Source organism: Bos grunniens, chromosome 1 (assembly GCF_055505025.1).
Source record: "Bos grunniens cultivar Pamir isolate PY7600 chromosome 1, Bosgru_T2T1.0, whole genome shotgun sequence".
Taxonomy (NCBI): Eukaryota; Metazoa; Chordata; class Mammalia; order Artiodactyla; family Bovidae; genus Bos; species Bos grunniens.
In genome coordinates, this window is record NC_141165.1 from 4,298,364 (window position 1) to 4,313,925 (window position 15,562).

A 15,562-nucleotide genomic window follows, 5' to 3' on the forward strand; every position below is an offset into this window, starting at 1 on the left:
TCCTCTTCAAGGACATGGAAACCGAAGCCCAGAGCAAAAAGGAAGCCGCCCACCTTGCAGAGCCAGCAGGTGGGAAGGCAGAGCGGCAGGTGGGAAGGCAGAGTGGCAGACTGGGAGCGAGACCCAGCCCCTGGGATGGACCCGCCCACAGCACCGACACCCCGGGTACACTGAACCTGGCAGCCCCGGGCACTCATGGGCAGGGGGAGACTGTTGGGGCCGCGTCCAGCTCCATCCTCCCCCTCAGTCGCGGGAGCTCCAAGCATCCAGAGCAGGACTCCCCAGGGAGCTGCGTGCTAAGCTGTGAGCTCCTGGTGGGAGAAACCCAGAAGGTTCAATCCTGCTCGTGCGGGAAATGGGTCTGAAGGAGTTCTCCCTTTCTCTCTGGATGGGATGGTGTGAGATCTGAGAGCTGTCTCCCAGTACAGGAACCCCAGCAGCCAACAGCCCCGGAGGACCATGCCTGGTCTAGGCTGGGAGTGTCCACCCGAGGGTCAGGGCCCAAGGCCGCAGAGCATGCACTTGCACGCTCAGAGGCGGCTCTGCGCCTCCTCTTGGAGTGTGGCAGGCATTGGCGGGGGCCACCAGTCCAGAGTCCAGGGACGAGGGGTCACGGCCCAGCGGGCGCCCTCCCCCTGGCTCCAGCAGCTCTCCCTCCGACCACTCCAACCCCGTAAGCACACGGCAGCCCCCTCCTCTTTCCCCTCAAGTGCCACGTGGGGTGACGGGTGAGCCAACCATTTAAGAGAGCCTGCGAGCAAGCCACCCCAGCGACAGTGCCAACGGAGCAGTGCCCACCACCTTGGTAACCACCAAGTCACACGGCCACAGGGCTCACAGTGTCCAGAGCCACGCGGAGAGGCGGTGTTAAGGCAGCAGCCTTCTCAAGAAGACGGTCCAGATGCCAGGGACGAGGGACTGACTCGCCTGGCAGGGAAACACGGACCAGCTGGAGCTGACCCCCACCCCACGCCGCCCTCTGTCTGCCATGCACTGAATCAGCGCCCGCCTGGACGGGGCTACCAGAGCCATTCAGTGACACGGCATACGCGGCACCATGCTGAGGAGTCTTCCGCTGAGGCTCACGGGGAGACCCTATTTCTGTGCATATCGCTAGGAAATGATGACGTTTTCCTACCATGCTCGCACGCACACCGCGGGAGCAGCAGGATAACCAAGGCACAGGCTCTGTCATGGGGACACCGGGGTCAGAGTCGGCACCATTCCAAGCGGAAGGCACACAGATAACGGCGTGCACAGGGCACAAACGCCTCCCCAGAAGGGAAACGTGCAAAGACAGATCCTTATACTCGAAGTCCGCACTGTTCAACGCAATAACCGCTAAACCAGTTTTGAAGGGTAAAAACGTTGCCAACCCCCCCTCGAAACAGCCCAAATGCACTTAATATGTATCACTGAACATGTGCAAAGATTGCAGTAAATTGCTTCACAAGCGCAAATTATTGCAATCAGCATCTTGTTTTCTGGTTCTAAATTCAAAGCAAACTATTAACACAAGCCTGCTAACTCTTGCTATTATCACACATCCTCCTCCTAACAAAACCACATTTCCAGATGGACTGCCAAAATTAGTCAAGTGGCTCCTAAGAAAGACGACCAAGATTGACATGCCAGAAACTCATTTAGAAATGAAAGCTGGATTTAAATAAAGGAAACAGACACCCAAACACACCTTTCCTAAGCAAATACGGGTTGTGGTCTTTACTATCCAACTTCCACAGCTGCTCAGTGAGGCCCTTCGCGGGAACACTGGGACAGCTGGGCTGCTCCCGTGTCAGCATACTGACCAGCCCTCGGCCATGAGCGTGATGCGGGCTGGGTCCGATCGGGGGGGAGCGTCCTGCTAACAAATTCAGCAAAAGCTATTTCAACTCAACCCAGACAAGGCGTGAAGGTTGCAGAATTCAGGCGAGAGGGTGGGCACCTCGGTGACAAGACTGGTTGCCATAACCAGTTTCAGACTTCTGCGTTTACTAGCATTTGACATAAAGGCTGATTTTTTAGAAATGTATCCACCCCCAGCAACACATGAGTGAAGCAAAGGAGACGACTGCAGTGCATTCTATCGGCAGCCAGGCCTGCAGAACAGAATCAACTGTCAGATCTGTCGGGTCCGGACTACGACTAGCCGCTCTGTCTCCCTCTGGAAAACTCAAGGCAGCAACGTTCATCTATGGCTGAGAGGCTCCCGGGCTCAGAACCAAGGTGGGCCCTGAGGCTAGGAAAGGAATCAGGTTCTCCATGCCAGAAGAGGCTCAGGCTGAAGGGAGACACCCTAGAATTCCTCTTCCCGGGGAGAAATAGCAGTCACAGAAGTCCTTCCAAGAAGGAAAAAGCAGCTCTGGTGTCTGACATCACCTGGACCACACATGCTGAGGAAACAGAAGAGCCACTTACCACTGGCCGGCCTTAAAAGAAAAGTCTTTATCGGCGACAAGCAGGCGGAGCCTCTTCACCGATGGGGACTCGCTAGCCACTCCACACACCTTGGCTGCCGAAACGACCTGGAACCAAAAGATGATGCTGGCTGAGGTTAGGGGCACTCAACTCAGAAACAAACTCGCTTTCTAGTAACTGCATTTTTTTTTTTTTTTTTACTCTACAAAGATGTGGTTTTCAAAAACTGCAAAACAAGGTAAAGCATATTTTGCTTCAGAATTCTGCCTACCACCAGATGAACAACTTTCAATTATTTTGGGAGACTTGCTATCATACTCACTGAATTTTATTCTGCGTATAAAAACTGTCTCTTACGGGGACTGTTTAACAAGTGCATGTTTGCCGAGTGTGCAGCGTGCACCAGCACCAGGCTGGGGGCTCTGAAAAGAGCGGTCCCCCCGCCAGCCCCGTGAGGCCCTGCCTGCAGCCTGACTGCTCCGGAGCAAGCACGCTACCGAGCGCCACGGTCAGCCGCAAGCCTGTGTTTGTCCTGAGCCTGCCTAAGTCCAAGTCACGCTGACTTCAGAAATGAAAAGCAAACACTTAGAGACTTTGTGTTGAGCAATTCCGAACAGGAAACTGTGTCTCTGTTGACTCTAACAACAGACAACGAATTGGATGTGCACTCCCTGTGTCTTTGTTTTCTGCATTTATCTTTTCCAGTTCATTTTTATTGTATTTTACAAGATATAAACGGTTCACAACCTTCAAACAGCAATGAAAACAGCCTTTTGCTACAGGTCGCTGGAGAAGCACTGTTTTAAATGACGTGTCTGATCTTCAGAAAACTCTAAAAAGGCCTGAGTCAGGCCCTCTTCAGTCCAGTGTCATCCATGCCCCACATTCCTCAAGCTCCACATGGTTCTACTTCCAACACCTGTTTCTTCCGCCTTTGGGTCTCTCCTCCTCCCAGAGCTGGGACTTCTTCACAACAGGAGAGAGAAGACAGTAAGGCTCCCCGCCTCCTACTGCTTTGGGCTCCACTTCTGGCAGCAAATCCCACCAGAAGCCGGCGTCCAAATACAGACTTTCTGCCTGTGTTACCTGTTCCACTCCACCAGGGGGGGCCCCGGGGCTTGGTCAAGGTCAGGGGGCCTCTCCTCCTAATGAGAGTTTCAGTTCAGTCGCTCTGTCGTGTCCGACTCTTTGCGACCTCATGGACCGCAGCACACCAGGCCTCCCTGTCCATCACCAACTCCTGGAGTTCACCCAAACTCATGTCCATCGAGTCAGTGGCGCCATCCAACCATCTCATCCTGTCGTCCCCTTCTCCCGTCTTCAACCTTTCCCAGCATCAGGGTCTTTTCCAATGAGTCGGTTCTTCACATCAGGTGGCCAAAGTATTGGAGTTTCAGCTTCAACATCAGTCCTTCCAACGAATGTGAGCTCATCCAGCCCCTTTTCTCCAGTAGGACCAAGTCCAGTCAAATGAGCAGTGGGAGACAACTCCTAAAATTCCACAGGAAAGCTCCAGATGCTGGTGGTCTCCCTGACCGCAAAGCACCTCTGAAAACGTGCTGGCTCTCTCGTGCTCCCGTAAAGCCCCGCCACTGAGGACCTTTCTTGGCGTTCTCACCAGCCCTCTCTCCTGTCCCTGAGAGCACGTCGGGTCGGCTCTGCCCTGCGGAGCCTCTGCCTGCACCTGTGACCCCGGCCCCACCCACCTTGCTGAAAGGCTGCCTCACTCAGCTCCCACCAGCCTTCCCCCACATCCAGCCTGCCCCCCAGACCCCCCAACTCATCAGACATGATGCCCGATGCTAGCAGCCCGTCCTCAGCAGCTCAGCCAACAAGAGGAAGCAGCAGAGGATGGCTGTTTGCAGCCAGGGTCCCACAGCCACAGTGCAGCTGCCGTAGCCTGGCTCCACCACGGGCCAGCCGTGTGAGCCCGGGCGCGTGTGTGAGCCCAGCCTCTCAGCTCGGTGACAGGAACAGCGTTCATGCAAAGCCTGTGTGAGTAACACTGCTGCCCCGAGTAACTGCTCAGCAAGCATTTACTGCAGCTCACTACACTAATGGTGACGAGCCCACCAGTACGAATCTGCTATCACAACGCAATCTTACACTCGATCCGTGCACCACTGCACAGGTCACATCATCACTGCCACCACCCAGGGCCTCCAGACTGAGCACCCAACCCCAGGGGGCGGTTCTCATGGGCAGCAAGCACGGTGGCCTTGGAACCACAGTCTCCACGTTATTTTGCTAGAACCAACTTAAAAGCCATACTGTCTTTATTTTGGAAATCCAGCCTTTAACCCCAGAATCTACTGATAATCTTCTATCCAACAAAACCTTCCCTGCCCCCGTGACGTTCTCGGTGCCCATGGTCACCGGGCTGCTGCCTCCTGTGACTTCCCCCAGGGCTAGGGGGCATCTTCTCCGACAACCAAACTCAACGCCCCGCCTCAGTTCTCAGCCTCCCTGATCTCTCTGAATCGGACACTTACGACTTCCTCTGCACATCCCGAGGCCTCCCCCTTGCCTGGGACATGGGACACGGAACTCCCCCCCCGTCCCCCCTGCCTCCCTGACCTGGCCCCCCTGCCCCTTCTCTGCTCCTCCCCCCACTCCTCACCAGGAGCCTCACCCCTGCTCGCTCTCCACCTCGGGGTCAAGGCCCTCAAGCGCTCCCAAAGCTACTGTCCCTTCACCCCAAAGCGGCATTCCTTTTCTGCCAACTGCCAGCTCACAGCTACACTCTCTGTGACGACAGCCAACATCTGAGGGGCATTTAGTTCAGGTGCACTCCAGGTTCTGAGGTAGATGTTTAATGTACATTAATTCATGCAGCTAATACAGCTAACCATATTCCCCCCCAAGAGACAGGACTATTACCCTCCATTCTGCAGAAGAGCAAACAGGAAGGTTGGGTGATGTGCTCACGATCACTCGGGCATGGGTGAGCCCAGAGTCACACCCAGGTCTGCCTGGCCCTTGACCGCCTGAGAGCTCTGTCCCGAAGGCAAAGGCACTGACACGCACGACTGAACCCACCACGCTCCTTCCTTCCACAACCCTTCTGGAGCCCGAGGCCGAGGTGGAGAAGGCTGTGCCTCACTCAGGGGCCCTGCCAAAGCAGCCACGTCCTGCGCTGGGGCTTCCGTTCTGGGCCCACCGAGGACTTAGCATGTCAAACCCACACTGGGCACGGCACACACAGCCTGGCTCGTCCCTCATGCCGGAGCCAGCTCCGTGTGCTCCCCTCACGCCTCCTCCCCTGGCTCACCCACCACCACCCTGAGCCAGGAATCCCACTCTTCTCGCTTGAATTTCTGTTGTTTCCGCCTGTCTATCCTACTTAGCACGTTTTATGTAAATAGAAATATTCATGAACATATCTTTTCCACACACAAACCAAAAGCCTCCTGCAGGTAGGAGACAGAACCGACATCTAGATCAACTCCCCACCTTAAGCACAGAGCTAAATGCATAGTTGAGAGTCAGTAAATATCTGCAGAATGGATCAAAACTCTAACTCAAAGTGACCTAAAATTGGTTTCTAAAACAAAGGTTAGTAGAAATTCAGGAGCTTTTTATGGTCAAAACAGAAAGGAAAAAAGGAGGTGGGAGACCATTAAAGAAAGCCTGGCCTAGTTCATATTCAAAACACAGAAGAGGGCAGGGAAGACGGGGATTTTTTCAGTGGGATAGGACTCTTCGTTTGCCACACGCTCTAAACATCTTATTACAAAGACAAATAGCAACGATCATCAGAGGACTCTCCATTACATTACTACTCTCGATATTTTTTTTAGGTTTACTAAAAAGAAACATTTGTTTTCATTATTTTCTTTCAGTATAATAATTCGTGAAAACACAGCAAGAGCTCGATTATTTCACCTGTAACAGTGGGCTTCTGTCAGATTCATTAAAATCTAGGTAAGTGCAAGCTTTAAACACAGCCCAAAGAGTCACCTGGTGGCAGGGAAGTGACATTCACAGTCATGGGGCGGGGGGGAGGGCACAGAGAACCTGAGCTGAAACACAAGCTTGCTCCGTCAGCAGACGCTAGACCATGTAAAATACCAGCAGCAACCGTCTGCCAAAGTCCAAATAAAGAATTCAGTGAAGAAGGGAAAGAAGTTACACCTCCTATTGGAAAGGTCCACTTTTCATTTGGATAGCCTTCACGAAAACGTTCCCAGATGCTTTTTGCCTACTTATATTACCAAAGAAGGCAACATTCCTGTGGCGATTAGTCTAAATAATCTGGGCAAAAATGCAAACTGCCTTGCACAATCCCCGATTTTTAAAGACATGTCTCCCTCTTAACGTTTTATTTTCTTAATACAAATACTGTTCACTATATACAGATTCCTGGCGAGGTAGAGTGAAAAACACTAGCAAAATCTTCTTGAAGGCCACATCATTTTTATTCTGAAAACGATTTCATGATATTAAGATCTGTAGTCATGGCTCTGGTTATATGCTACTCTTTCTCTACTTTTAGTGAAAAGGGAAAACATCATGGAGGAACTGTATGTTTTAACATGTGTACTTGTTCTTATACTCAATGAATCAGAAGATTCTGCAACTGAAACCTCAACCAGCCACGTCCTAAGTTAAAACACATGGCAGGAAATGAAGTTCCCATAAAACAGCCCTTTTGCTGTTCAACAAAATCACAATACATCTGCCCGCTCCCAGTAGCACACGCTTTTCATGCTTTGACGGAGTCAGCACCTACAAGGAAATGCCATCCTACTGACTGAAAGGTTCTGTGGATGGTGTTTTGAGGTTCCTGCTGCTACAGAAGTCTCTGCAGGAAACGGGCCTTTCTCTGGGAAGCCCGGCTGCCTTCCCCCATCCACGCCCATCCATTCTTTTGCTGGCTTAAAAACTGAGACCAAGCTAGGACTGGAGACAACCTGAAACAAAAACACAGCCGGGGCACAGAGCACTTCAGGGCTGAAGGAACACTTAGTCGCTGTCAAGGATAGTGCTTACACACAAGGACACCAAGGCCCAGAGACATGATTTCAGCTGAGGCCGGAGCAACCTGATGAGTAGGAATCTGATGACAAGAGGCGGGTTTTATGAAGTCAATCACTGGCGCGCAAAGAGCGCACCCTCTGCCACCTGCACAACCCCTGCAGTGGCTGAGCCACCAGCACCGCGGCCTGGTGTGAGTGCGCACTCGCCTGCTCCTCCTAAAGACTCGGCCGCCCACCCAGACCGAGTCTGCTCTCTGCCCCTCAAGCCTCCCCTCTCTCAGGCAGCACCCTCTCCTCCCTCGTCTCCATGACAACACATGCGCACAGGAGGAGACCGCCAGGGCCCACACACAGAGTTTACCAGGCACTGCGTGCACAGTAACTGACTCGACGGTCACAACAGCCCTAAGGAGTGAGTATCACTGACATCCCCACTTTGCACGTGAGAAGACTGAGGTCCTAGAGCCGCTGAGCGGCAAAGCTGAGATCTGAATCCAGGCACGTGACTACTGTGCTCTGCTGCTTTTCAAAACACAATACACAAAACAAGCTTCTCCCTTCATCGAGCTGTTACCCATGTCCCTGCTCCCATCCACATAAAAAACTGAAGCGTGGTCTATGGTCCTGGCTCCACTTTCTTATTTCCCACTCGACTCCCCTCCACAGCCTGGCAGGCATTCACACTCAGCAATGCATGGAAGGTGGCCACTCCGGCCGCCCACCACCACCGCAGGACGCCCAGCGCTGGCCACTCAGAATCCACGTGGCTGCCGCGCCCTCCAGGAAGCGCTCTTCTCGCCGGCTTCACCCACACCTGCTCATCACCCTCCCGCCCCATTTCCTCCACTGGCCCGTCCTCTTCCGCTTGACCGCTGGATGTGGGCGCATCCCAGGCGGAGTCCCGCAAGCCCGCCCCCCACCTCTCCACGAGGCTTACACTGTTCATCTCCAGCCGCAAACTCCAATCTCACACATTCAACTGCAGACTTCAGTTTCCATTTCAAACAACATAATCTGACACAGAACGCTTTTATCTCTCAACGTTTCTCTCTTTTTCACTATGGAAAACTTCAAGCACATACAAAACCAGTAAAAACAGCATAATCTCCATGTGGATTCAATGGATGACGTGAGCTGACAAAGCTCATGGCTGATCTCATCTCACCTGTAACTCCATCCACCTTCCACCTCCCACCCCAGGTTATCCCCAAACAGAGCCCTTTATTCCTTCCTCCAAACTTGTTCTTCTGTTTTAACAAGTATGTGCTACCTTCATCATCTTCCCCGATTATCCAAACCCCAAAGCTAGAAGTCTCTGGCTCTCCCGCCCTCTTCTCTGTGTACACCCCCACCCACCTGTGAATCCCATCAACCCCACCCCACTCCCCACCACCCTGCTCTAAGCCACCATCATCTCTTCCAGGACTAAGTCGTGTCTGACTCTGGGACCTCATGGACTGCAGCTGGTCAGGTTCCTCTGTTCATGGAATTCGCAAGAATACTGGAGGGGGTTGCCATTTCCTTCTCCAGGAGACGTTCCAGACCCAGGGATTGAACCTAGGTCTCCTGCATTGCAGGCAGATTCTTTACCGTCTGAGCCATCAAGGAAGCCCTCCAGTAGCCTCCAACTTGGTGTCAAAGCACAACAAAAGCAAAACAAAACCTCTGCAGGCCAGAAGAGCGTGGCATGATACACAACATTTAAAGTGACGACAGGGAAAACCTATGACCGTGAACACCCAGCAAGGCTCTCCTTTAGATCTGACAGAGAAATCAAAAGCTCTACAGATAAGCAAAAGCTAAAAGAATTCAGCACCACCAGACTGGCTTTACAACAAATACTAAAGGAACTTCTCTAAGCGGAAAAGCAAAGGCCACAACTGAAAACAAGAAAGTGAAGGAACGGGAAGGCTCACTGGTAAAGACAAACGTATAGTAAAGGGAGGGAAAGCCTACACACGAACAGGGCCTCAAAACCAGTCATCACGAGGAGAGGCGAGTACACGTACATGGCATTTGAAATGCATTTGTAATAAGAGACCAGCAACTTAAAACCATCATATACATACACATACAGACTGCTATATCAAACCCCGACAACTGCAACTGAAAAATCTATAAGAAAAAGGAATCCAAACACAACATTAAAGATAGTCATCATATCACAGAAGAACAAAAGAGCAGCAAAGGAAGAAAAAAATATCTACAAAAACAGATCAAAAACAATGAACAAAATGGCAATAAAGTAAGTCCCCCACATACGAACCTTCAAGGTGTTAACTTTCAAACATGCAACACGCATTCACATGTCCAATCACGTGAGTTCACATCTCTGTAAAAGTTATCTATAAAAGCTGGATGCCTAGGTTAACTCTGTTGGACTTACAAATTGGACTTATGAACGCACTCCCAGAACGCAACTCATTCACATGTAGAAGACTGACTGTAAGAACATATATAAATGATAATCCTCTTATATGTAAATGAATTAAATGCTTCAACCAAAAGACACAGACTGGCTGAATGGATACAAAAACAAGACCCATATATATGCTGTCTACAAGAGACCTGATTCAGATCTAGTGACACACACAGACTGAAAGTGAAGGGATGGAAAGAGAGATTCTGTGCAAATGGAAATCAAAAGAAAGCTGGAGTAGCAATACTCGTATCAGACAAAATGGACTTTAAAATAAAGACTGTTAGAAGAGATAAAGAAGGACACTCTGATCTTTGATCAAAGCTGTCCACTTTGAAGGACAAAATGATCAAAGAACCAATCCAAGAAGAAGATGTAACAATTGTAAACATGTGTGCCCAGCACAGGAAGCACCTCCATATATAAGGCAAATGTTAACAACAAGTGAGAATTGACAGTAACGCCATAATAGTTACATCAATGAACAGATCATCCAGACAGAATAAAAGAACACAGCCCTTAAATGCCACATTAGATCAGATGGACGTAAGTGGTATTTATAGAGCATTCCATCTGAAAGTAGCAAGATTCAAATGTACATGGAACACTCTCCGGGACAGCTCACATGCGAGGCCACAGAGCAAGCCTCAGTAAACGTAAGAGAACTGAAATCATATCAAGTAATTTTTCCAACCACAACATTATGAGATTAGAAATCAATTACAAGCAAAAAAACTGCAAAAAACATAAACACGTGGAGACTAAACAATAAGCTACTAAACAACCAATGAGTCACTGAAGATGTCAAAGAGGAGATTAAAAAATACCTAAGAACAAATGCAAATGAAAACACAGCCATCCAAAACCTATGGGATGCAGCGAAAGCAGTTCTAAGAGATAAGTTTATAGCAATACAAGCTTACCCGAGGAATCAGAAAACTCACAAATAATCTAACCTTACATCTACAGCAACTAGAGAAAGAAGTCAAACAAAACCCAAAGTTAGTAGAAAGAAAGAAGTCATGAAGATTGGTGCAAAAATGAAATAGAGACAAAGAAAATACAACAATCAATAAAACTAAAAGCTGATTTCCTGAAAAGATAAACAAAATTGATAAACCTTTAGCAAGACTCATCAAGAAAAAAAGGGAGAGGACCTAAATCAATAAAATTAGAAATGTAAAATAAGTTACTACTGACATCACAGAAAAGACAAAGGACCATAAGAGACTACTACAAAAAACTATATGCTAATAAAATGGACAACCCGGAAGAAATGGAAAAATTCTTAGAAAGATATAATTCCCCAAAAGTGAACCAGGAAGAGAGAGAAAATATGAACAAATCAATTACAAGTACTGAAATTGAAACTGTGATTTAAAAAGTCCCAACAAATAAAACTCCAGGACCAGATGGCTTCACGGGCGAATTCTATCAAATACTTAGAGAAGAGTTAACATCAATCCTTCTGAAACTATTCCAAAATAATTGCAAAGGAAGGAATACTTCCAAACTCATTCTATAAGGCCACCATCACCCTGATTTCAAAACTAGACACAAATACCACAAAAAGAAGAAAATTACAGGCCAGCATCCCTGATGAAAATAGATGCAAAAATTCTCAACATAATACTAGCAAACTGAATCCAACAATACATTAAAAGAATCACACACCACGACCAAGTGGGATTTATCCCAAGGATGCAAGAATTTTTTAACACATCATTGACAAGAGGCGTAGTAATACGTCTTCTGTTACCCAAATGTTATTGACCACCGTGTTTCAATATTCACTTACATAACAAATCACTGGCTACAAGCATCAATTTCTGCAAAAACCCCCTGATCAATGTTTTAATATCCATTAATCAATCAGTGTGACATACCACATGAACAAACTGGAGAATAAAAACCATAGGACTATTTCAATAAATGCAGAAAAAGCTTTTGGTAAAATTAACCATCCATTTATGATAAAAAGTCTCCAGAAAGTGGGCTTACAGGGAACCCACCTCAACATAATAAAGGTCACATACGACAAACCCACAACTAACATCATACTCAACAGTGAAATGAAAGCATTTCCTCTAAAACTGGTAACAATACTAAGAGGTCCACTCTTGCCACTTTTATCCAACATACTTCTGGAAGGCCCAGTCACTGCAGTCAGAGGGGGAAAGGGAGAGGCGGGGCTGGTCCGTATTGGAAAAGAAGACAGACTGTTGCTGTTTGCAGATGACATTACACTATACATGCTGCTGCTGCTGCTGCTGCTCAGTCGCTTCAGTCGTGTCTGACTCTGTGCGACCCCATAGACAGCAGCCCACCAGGCTCCCCCGTCCCTGGGATTCTCCAGGCAAGAACACTGGAGTGGGTTGCCATTTCCTTCTCCAATGCAGGAAAGTGAAAAGGGAAAGTGAAGTCGCTCAGTCATGTCCGACTCTTCGCGACCCCATGGACTGCAGCCCACCAGGCTCCTCCATCCATGGGATTTTCCAGGCGAGAGTACTGGAGTGGGGTGCCAATGCCTTCTCATAGAAAACCCTAAAGATGCCACCAGAGAACTTCCAGAGTTCATCAGTGAGTTAAGTCAGGTAGTAGATACAAAATCAGTACAAGAAGTCTGCTGCGTCCCTATACACTAACCATCAAAGGTCAGAGAGAAAGGGAACAGCCACAGTCACGATCACATCAAAAAGAATAAAATACCGAGGAATAAACCTACAGGGGACGACAGAGGATGAGATGGCTGGATGGCGTCACTGACTCGATGGACCTGAGTCTGAGTGAACTCCGGGAGTCGGTGATGGACAGGGAGGCCTGGCGTGCTGCGACTCATGGGTCGCAAAGAGTTGTACACGACTGAGTGACTGAACTGACTGAAACCTACCTGAGGAGACAGAAGACTTGTACTCAGAAAACTATGAGATGCTGATGAAAGAAATCAAAGATAAAAATATACCACGTTCTTGGGTTGGAAAAATCAGTATTGTCAAAATGACTATACTAACCAATGCAATCTACAGATTCAGTGCAATCCCTATCAAATTATCAAAGGCATTTTTCACAGAACCAGAACAAAACAATGTTTTAATTTGTATGGAAACACAAAAGACCCTGAAGAGCCAACAATCTTCAGGAAGTAAAGTATAGCTGGAGAAATCAGACTCACGATTTCAGACTATACTACAAAGTTACAGTCATCAAGAGTAGGGTACTGGCATAAAAACAAACACATAAATCAACAGGACAGGATTGAAAGCCCCAAAATAACCCCATGGACCTATAGTCAATTAATCTACGATGGAGGCAAAAATACACAATGGAGAAAAGATGGTCTCTTCAATAAGTGGTGCTTGAAAAACTGGACAGCTACAGGTAAAAAAATTAAATTAAAATGTTCCCTAAGACCACACACAAAAATAAACTCAAAATGAATCAGAGACTTAAAAGTAAGACTGGACACTATAACTCCTAGAGGAAAATATATGCAGGACACTCTTTGACATAAATTATAGCAGTATCTTATTGGATCCATCTCCTAGAGTAATAGAAATAAAAACAAAAATGAACAAATGTGGCCTAATTAAACTTAAAAGCTTTTGCAAAGCAAAGGAAACCATAAACAAAATGTAAAGACAACCTACAGAATGGGAGAAAAAATTTGTAAACAATGCAACCAACAAAGGATTAATCCCCAAAATATACAAACAGACTACACAGCTCAAATCAAAAATCAAACAGCCCAATCAAAAACCAGGCAGGAGATATAAACAGACACTGCTCCAGAGAAGATACACAGATGGCTAACAAACACGTGAAAAGATGCTCAGCGATGCTCATTACTAGAAAAACGCAAATCAAAACTACGAGGGACTTCTCTGGTGGTTCCAATGGTAATCTGCCTTTCAATGCAAGGGACACAGGTTTCATCCCTGGCCATGCAACCCAATATTTACAGCAGTCAAGACACGGCAGCAACCTAAATGTCCATCGACAGGTGAATGGACAAAGATTTGGTACATATATATACAATACATGTGTGTGTGTGTGTGTGTGTGTGTGTGTGTGTGTGTGTGTGTGTATCTAATGGAATATTACTCAGCCATAAAAAAGAATGAAAAATGCCATTTAGAGCAACATGGATAGACCTAGAGATTATCATATGAACTGAAGCCAGAGAGAGAAAAATACAAGTATCACATGGTATCAGTTATATGTGGAATCTAAAAAAAAGGATACAAATGAACTTATTTACAAAACAGAAAGAGACTCACAGAAATAGAAAATACTCATGGTTACCAAAGGGAGAGGGGCAGGAATAAGTTAGGAATTAGGGATTAAGATATACATACTATGCTATGCTATCCTAAGTCACTTCAGTCATGTCCGACTCTGTGTGACCCCATAGACGGCAGCCCACCAGGCTCCCCAGTCCCTGGGATTCTCCAGGCAAGAACACTGGAGTGGGTTGCCATTTCTTTCTCCAATGCATGAAAGTGAAAAGTGAAAGTGAAGTCGCTCAGTCGTGTCCGACTCTTAGCGACCCCATGGACTGCAGCCTACCAGGCTCCTCCGTCCATGGGATTTTCCAGGCAAGTGTGCTGGAGTGGGGTGCCATTGCCTTCTCCGATATACATACTACTATATATAAAATAGATAATCAACAAGGACCTACCATATAGCACAGGGAACTATACTCAATATTTTGTAATAACTTATGAGTGACGAATCTGAAAAGACACACACACATATATAAGTGTGTATGTATATAACTGAATCACTGTGCTGTACGTCTGAAACTAACATAATACTGTCAATCAATTATACTTTGATAAAAATAAACTTAATTTTTAAAAAACGAAAGAAAGGGAGGGAGGGAGAAAAAGGATTAGTGCATTAGAATTAATCAGCTGCACAGAATCAGTTTCTTCTGACTACTGAGTATCTGAGATGAGGAACCTTATCTATAGTTTTCAACACTGCAGCCCCAGGACCTAGCCTAGCGTCTGGTATATTTCTTAAAGAAAACATAAGAATTAGTAAGTTTAAAATTCTTTCATTACCAGAATCTCCCAGTAATTGATGAAAAGGTCTTGCTCAGAGGGCCAGCCCTCTATAGAGGCCAAGCAGCGAGTGACTTCTGGGGTGAAAGCTTAGTCTTGCGTGAATAATCCTTACTGCATTGCAGTATCTCTACTCTTATCTCCTTGACATCTCTAAGGTTACCCAGACTGCTTACACTGGATCCTTAAGAGGAGAAAACGTGAACCTGAGTTCAGAGCTCAGCTCCCTGCATCAGCAGGACTCTCTAGGCCCCAGGTAAGAGGTATTACGGTCACGGGATAGCCATTCAGGGACTCCTGCAGAGGGAACCCCGTGAGTACAGAAAGGATGCTCCTGGTGGGGTGAGGGCCCCGTTCTGGACGCAGGGTCCCAGGGACCAGGAATCAGATGTGGGGCTTCCCTCTGGCCCCAGGCTCTGCCCCCTGTGCTGAAGAGGCAGGGGCCACGCTACCCTTAGGCTGCCTCCCCAGCTGGAGCTGACGGGAAATGACACGTGGGGAGTTCTGTGAAGTGCTCTCGCCAAACGGCAGGGCCAGCAGATGAGGTAAGGAGGACGCGATCCGGTCAGGCCTGAGGAGGCAGTGGTGCCCACGCATCCGAGTTGAGGGCCTGCTCTACGGCAGGGGGCTGCCCTCTGGGGGTGTGGGCGAGGCCCTGGTCACCTCACACCATGGAGGTC

The 15,562-nt window shown here is 47.9% G+C and overlaps 1 protein-coding gene across 48 annotated transcripts in view; it reads right to left on the reverse strand.

The window, feature by feature from the left end:
* The window catches only part of OXNAD1 (oxidoreductase NAD binding domain containing 1), a 51,949-nt gene that overhangs the window by 22,850 nt on the left and 13,537 nt on the right, over positions 1 to 15,562 (reverse strand). For 35 of the 48 annotated variants that reach the window (XM_086393810.1, XM_086393478.1, XM_086394330.1 and 32 more), the window contains one exon: positions 2,419 to 2,525. The exons of the other annotated variants lie outside the window; for them this stretch is intronic. Coding sequence is in view for 26 of the 35 variants with exons in the window: in XM_086394330.1 (XP_086250456.1) it covers positions 2,419 to 2,525 (107 nt within the window). In the remaining 9 variants the exon portion in view is untranslated. The remainder of the gene's footprint in view (positions 1 to 2,418; positions 2,526 to 15,562) is intronic. 48 annotated transcript variants of the gene reach the window in all.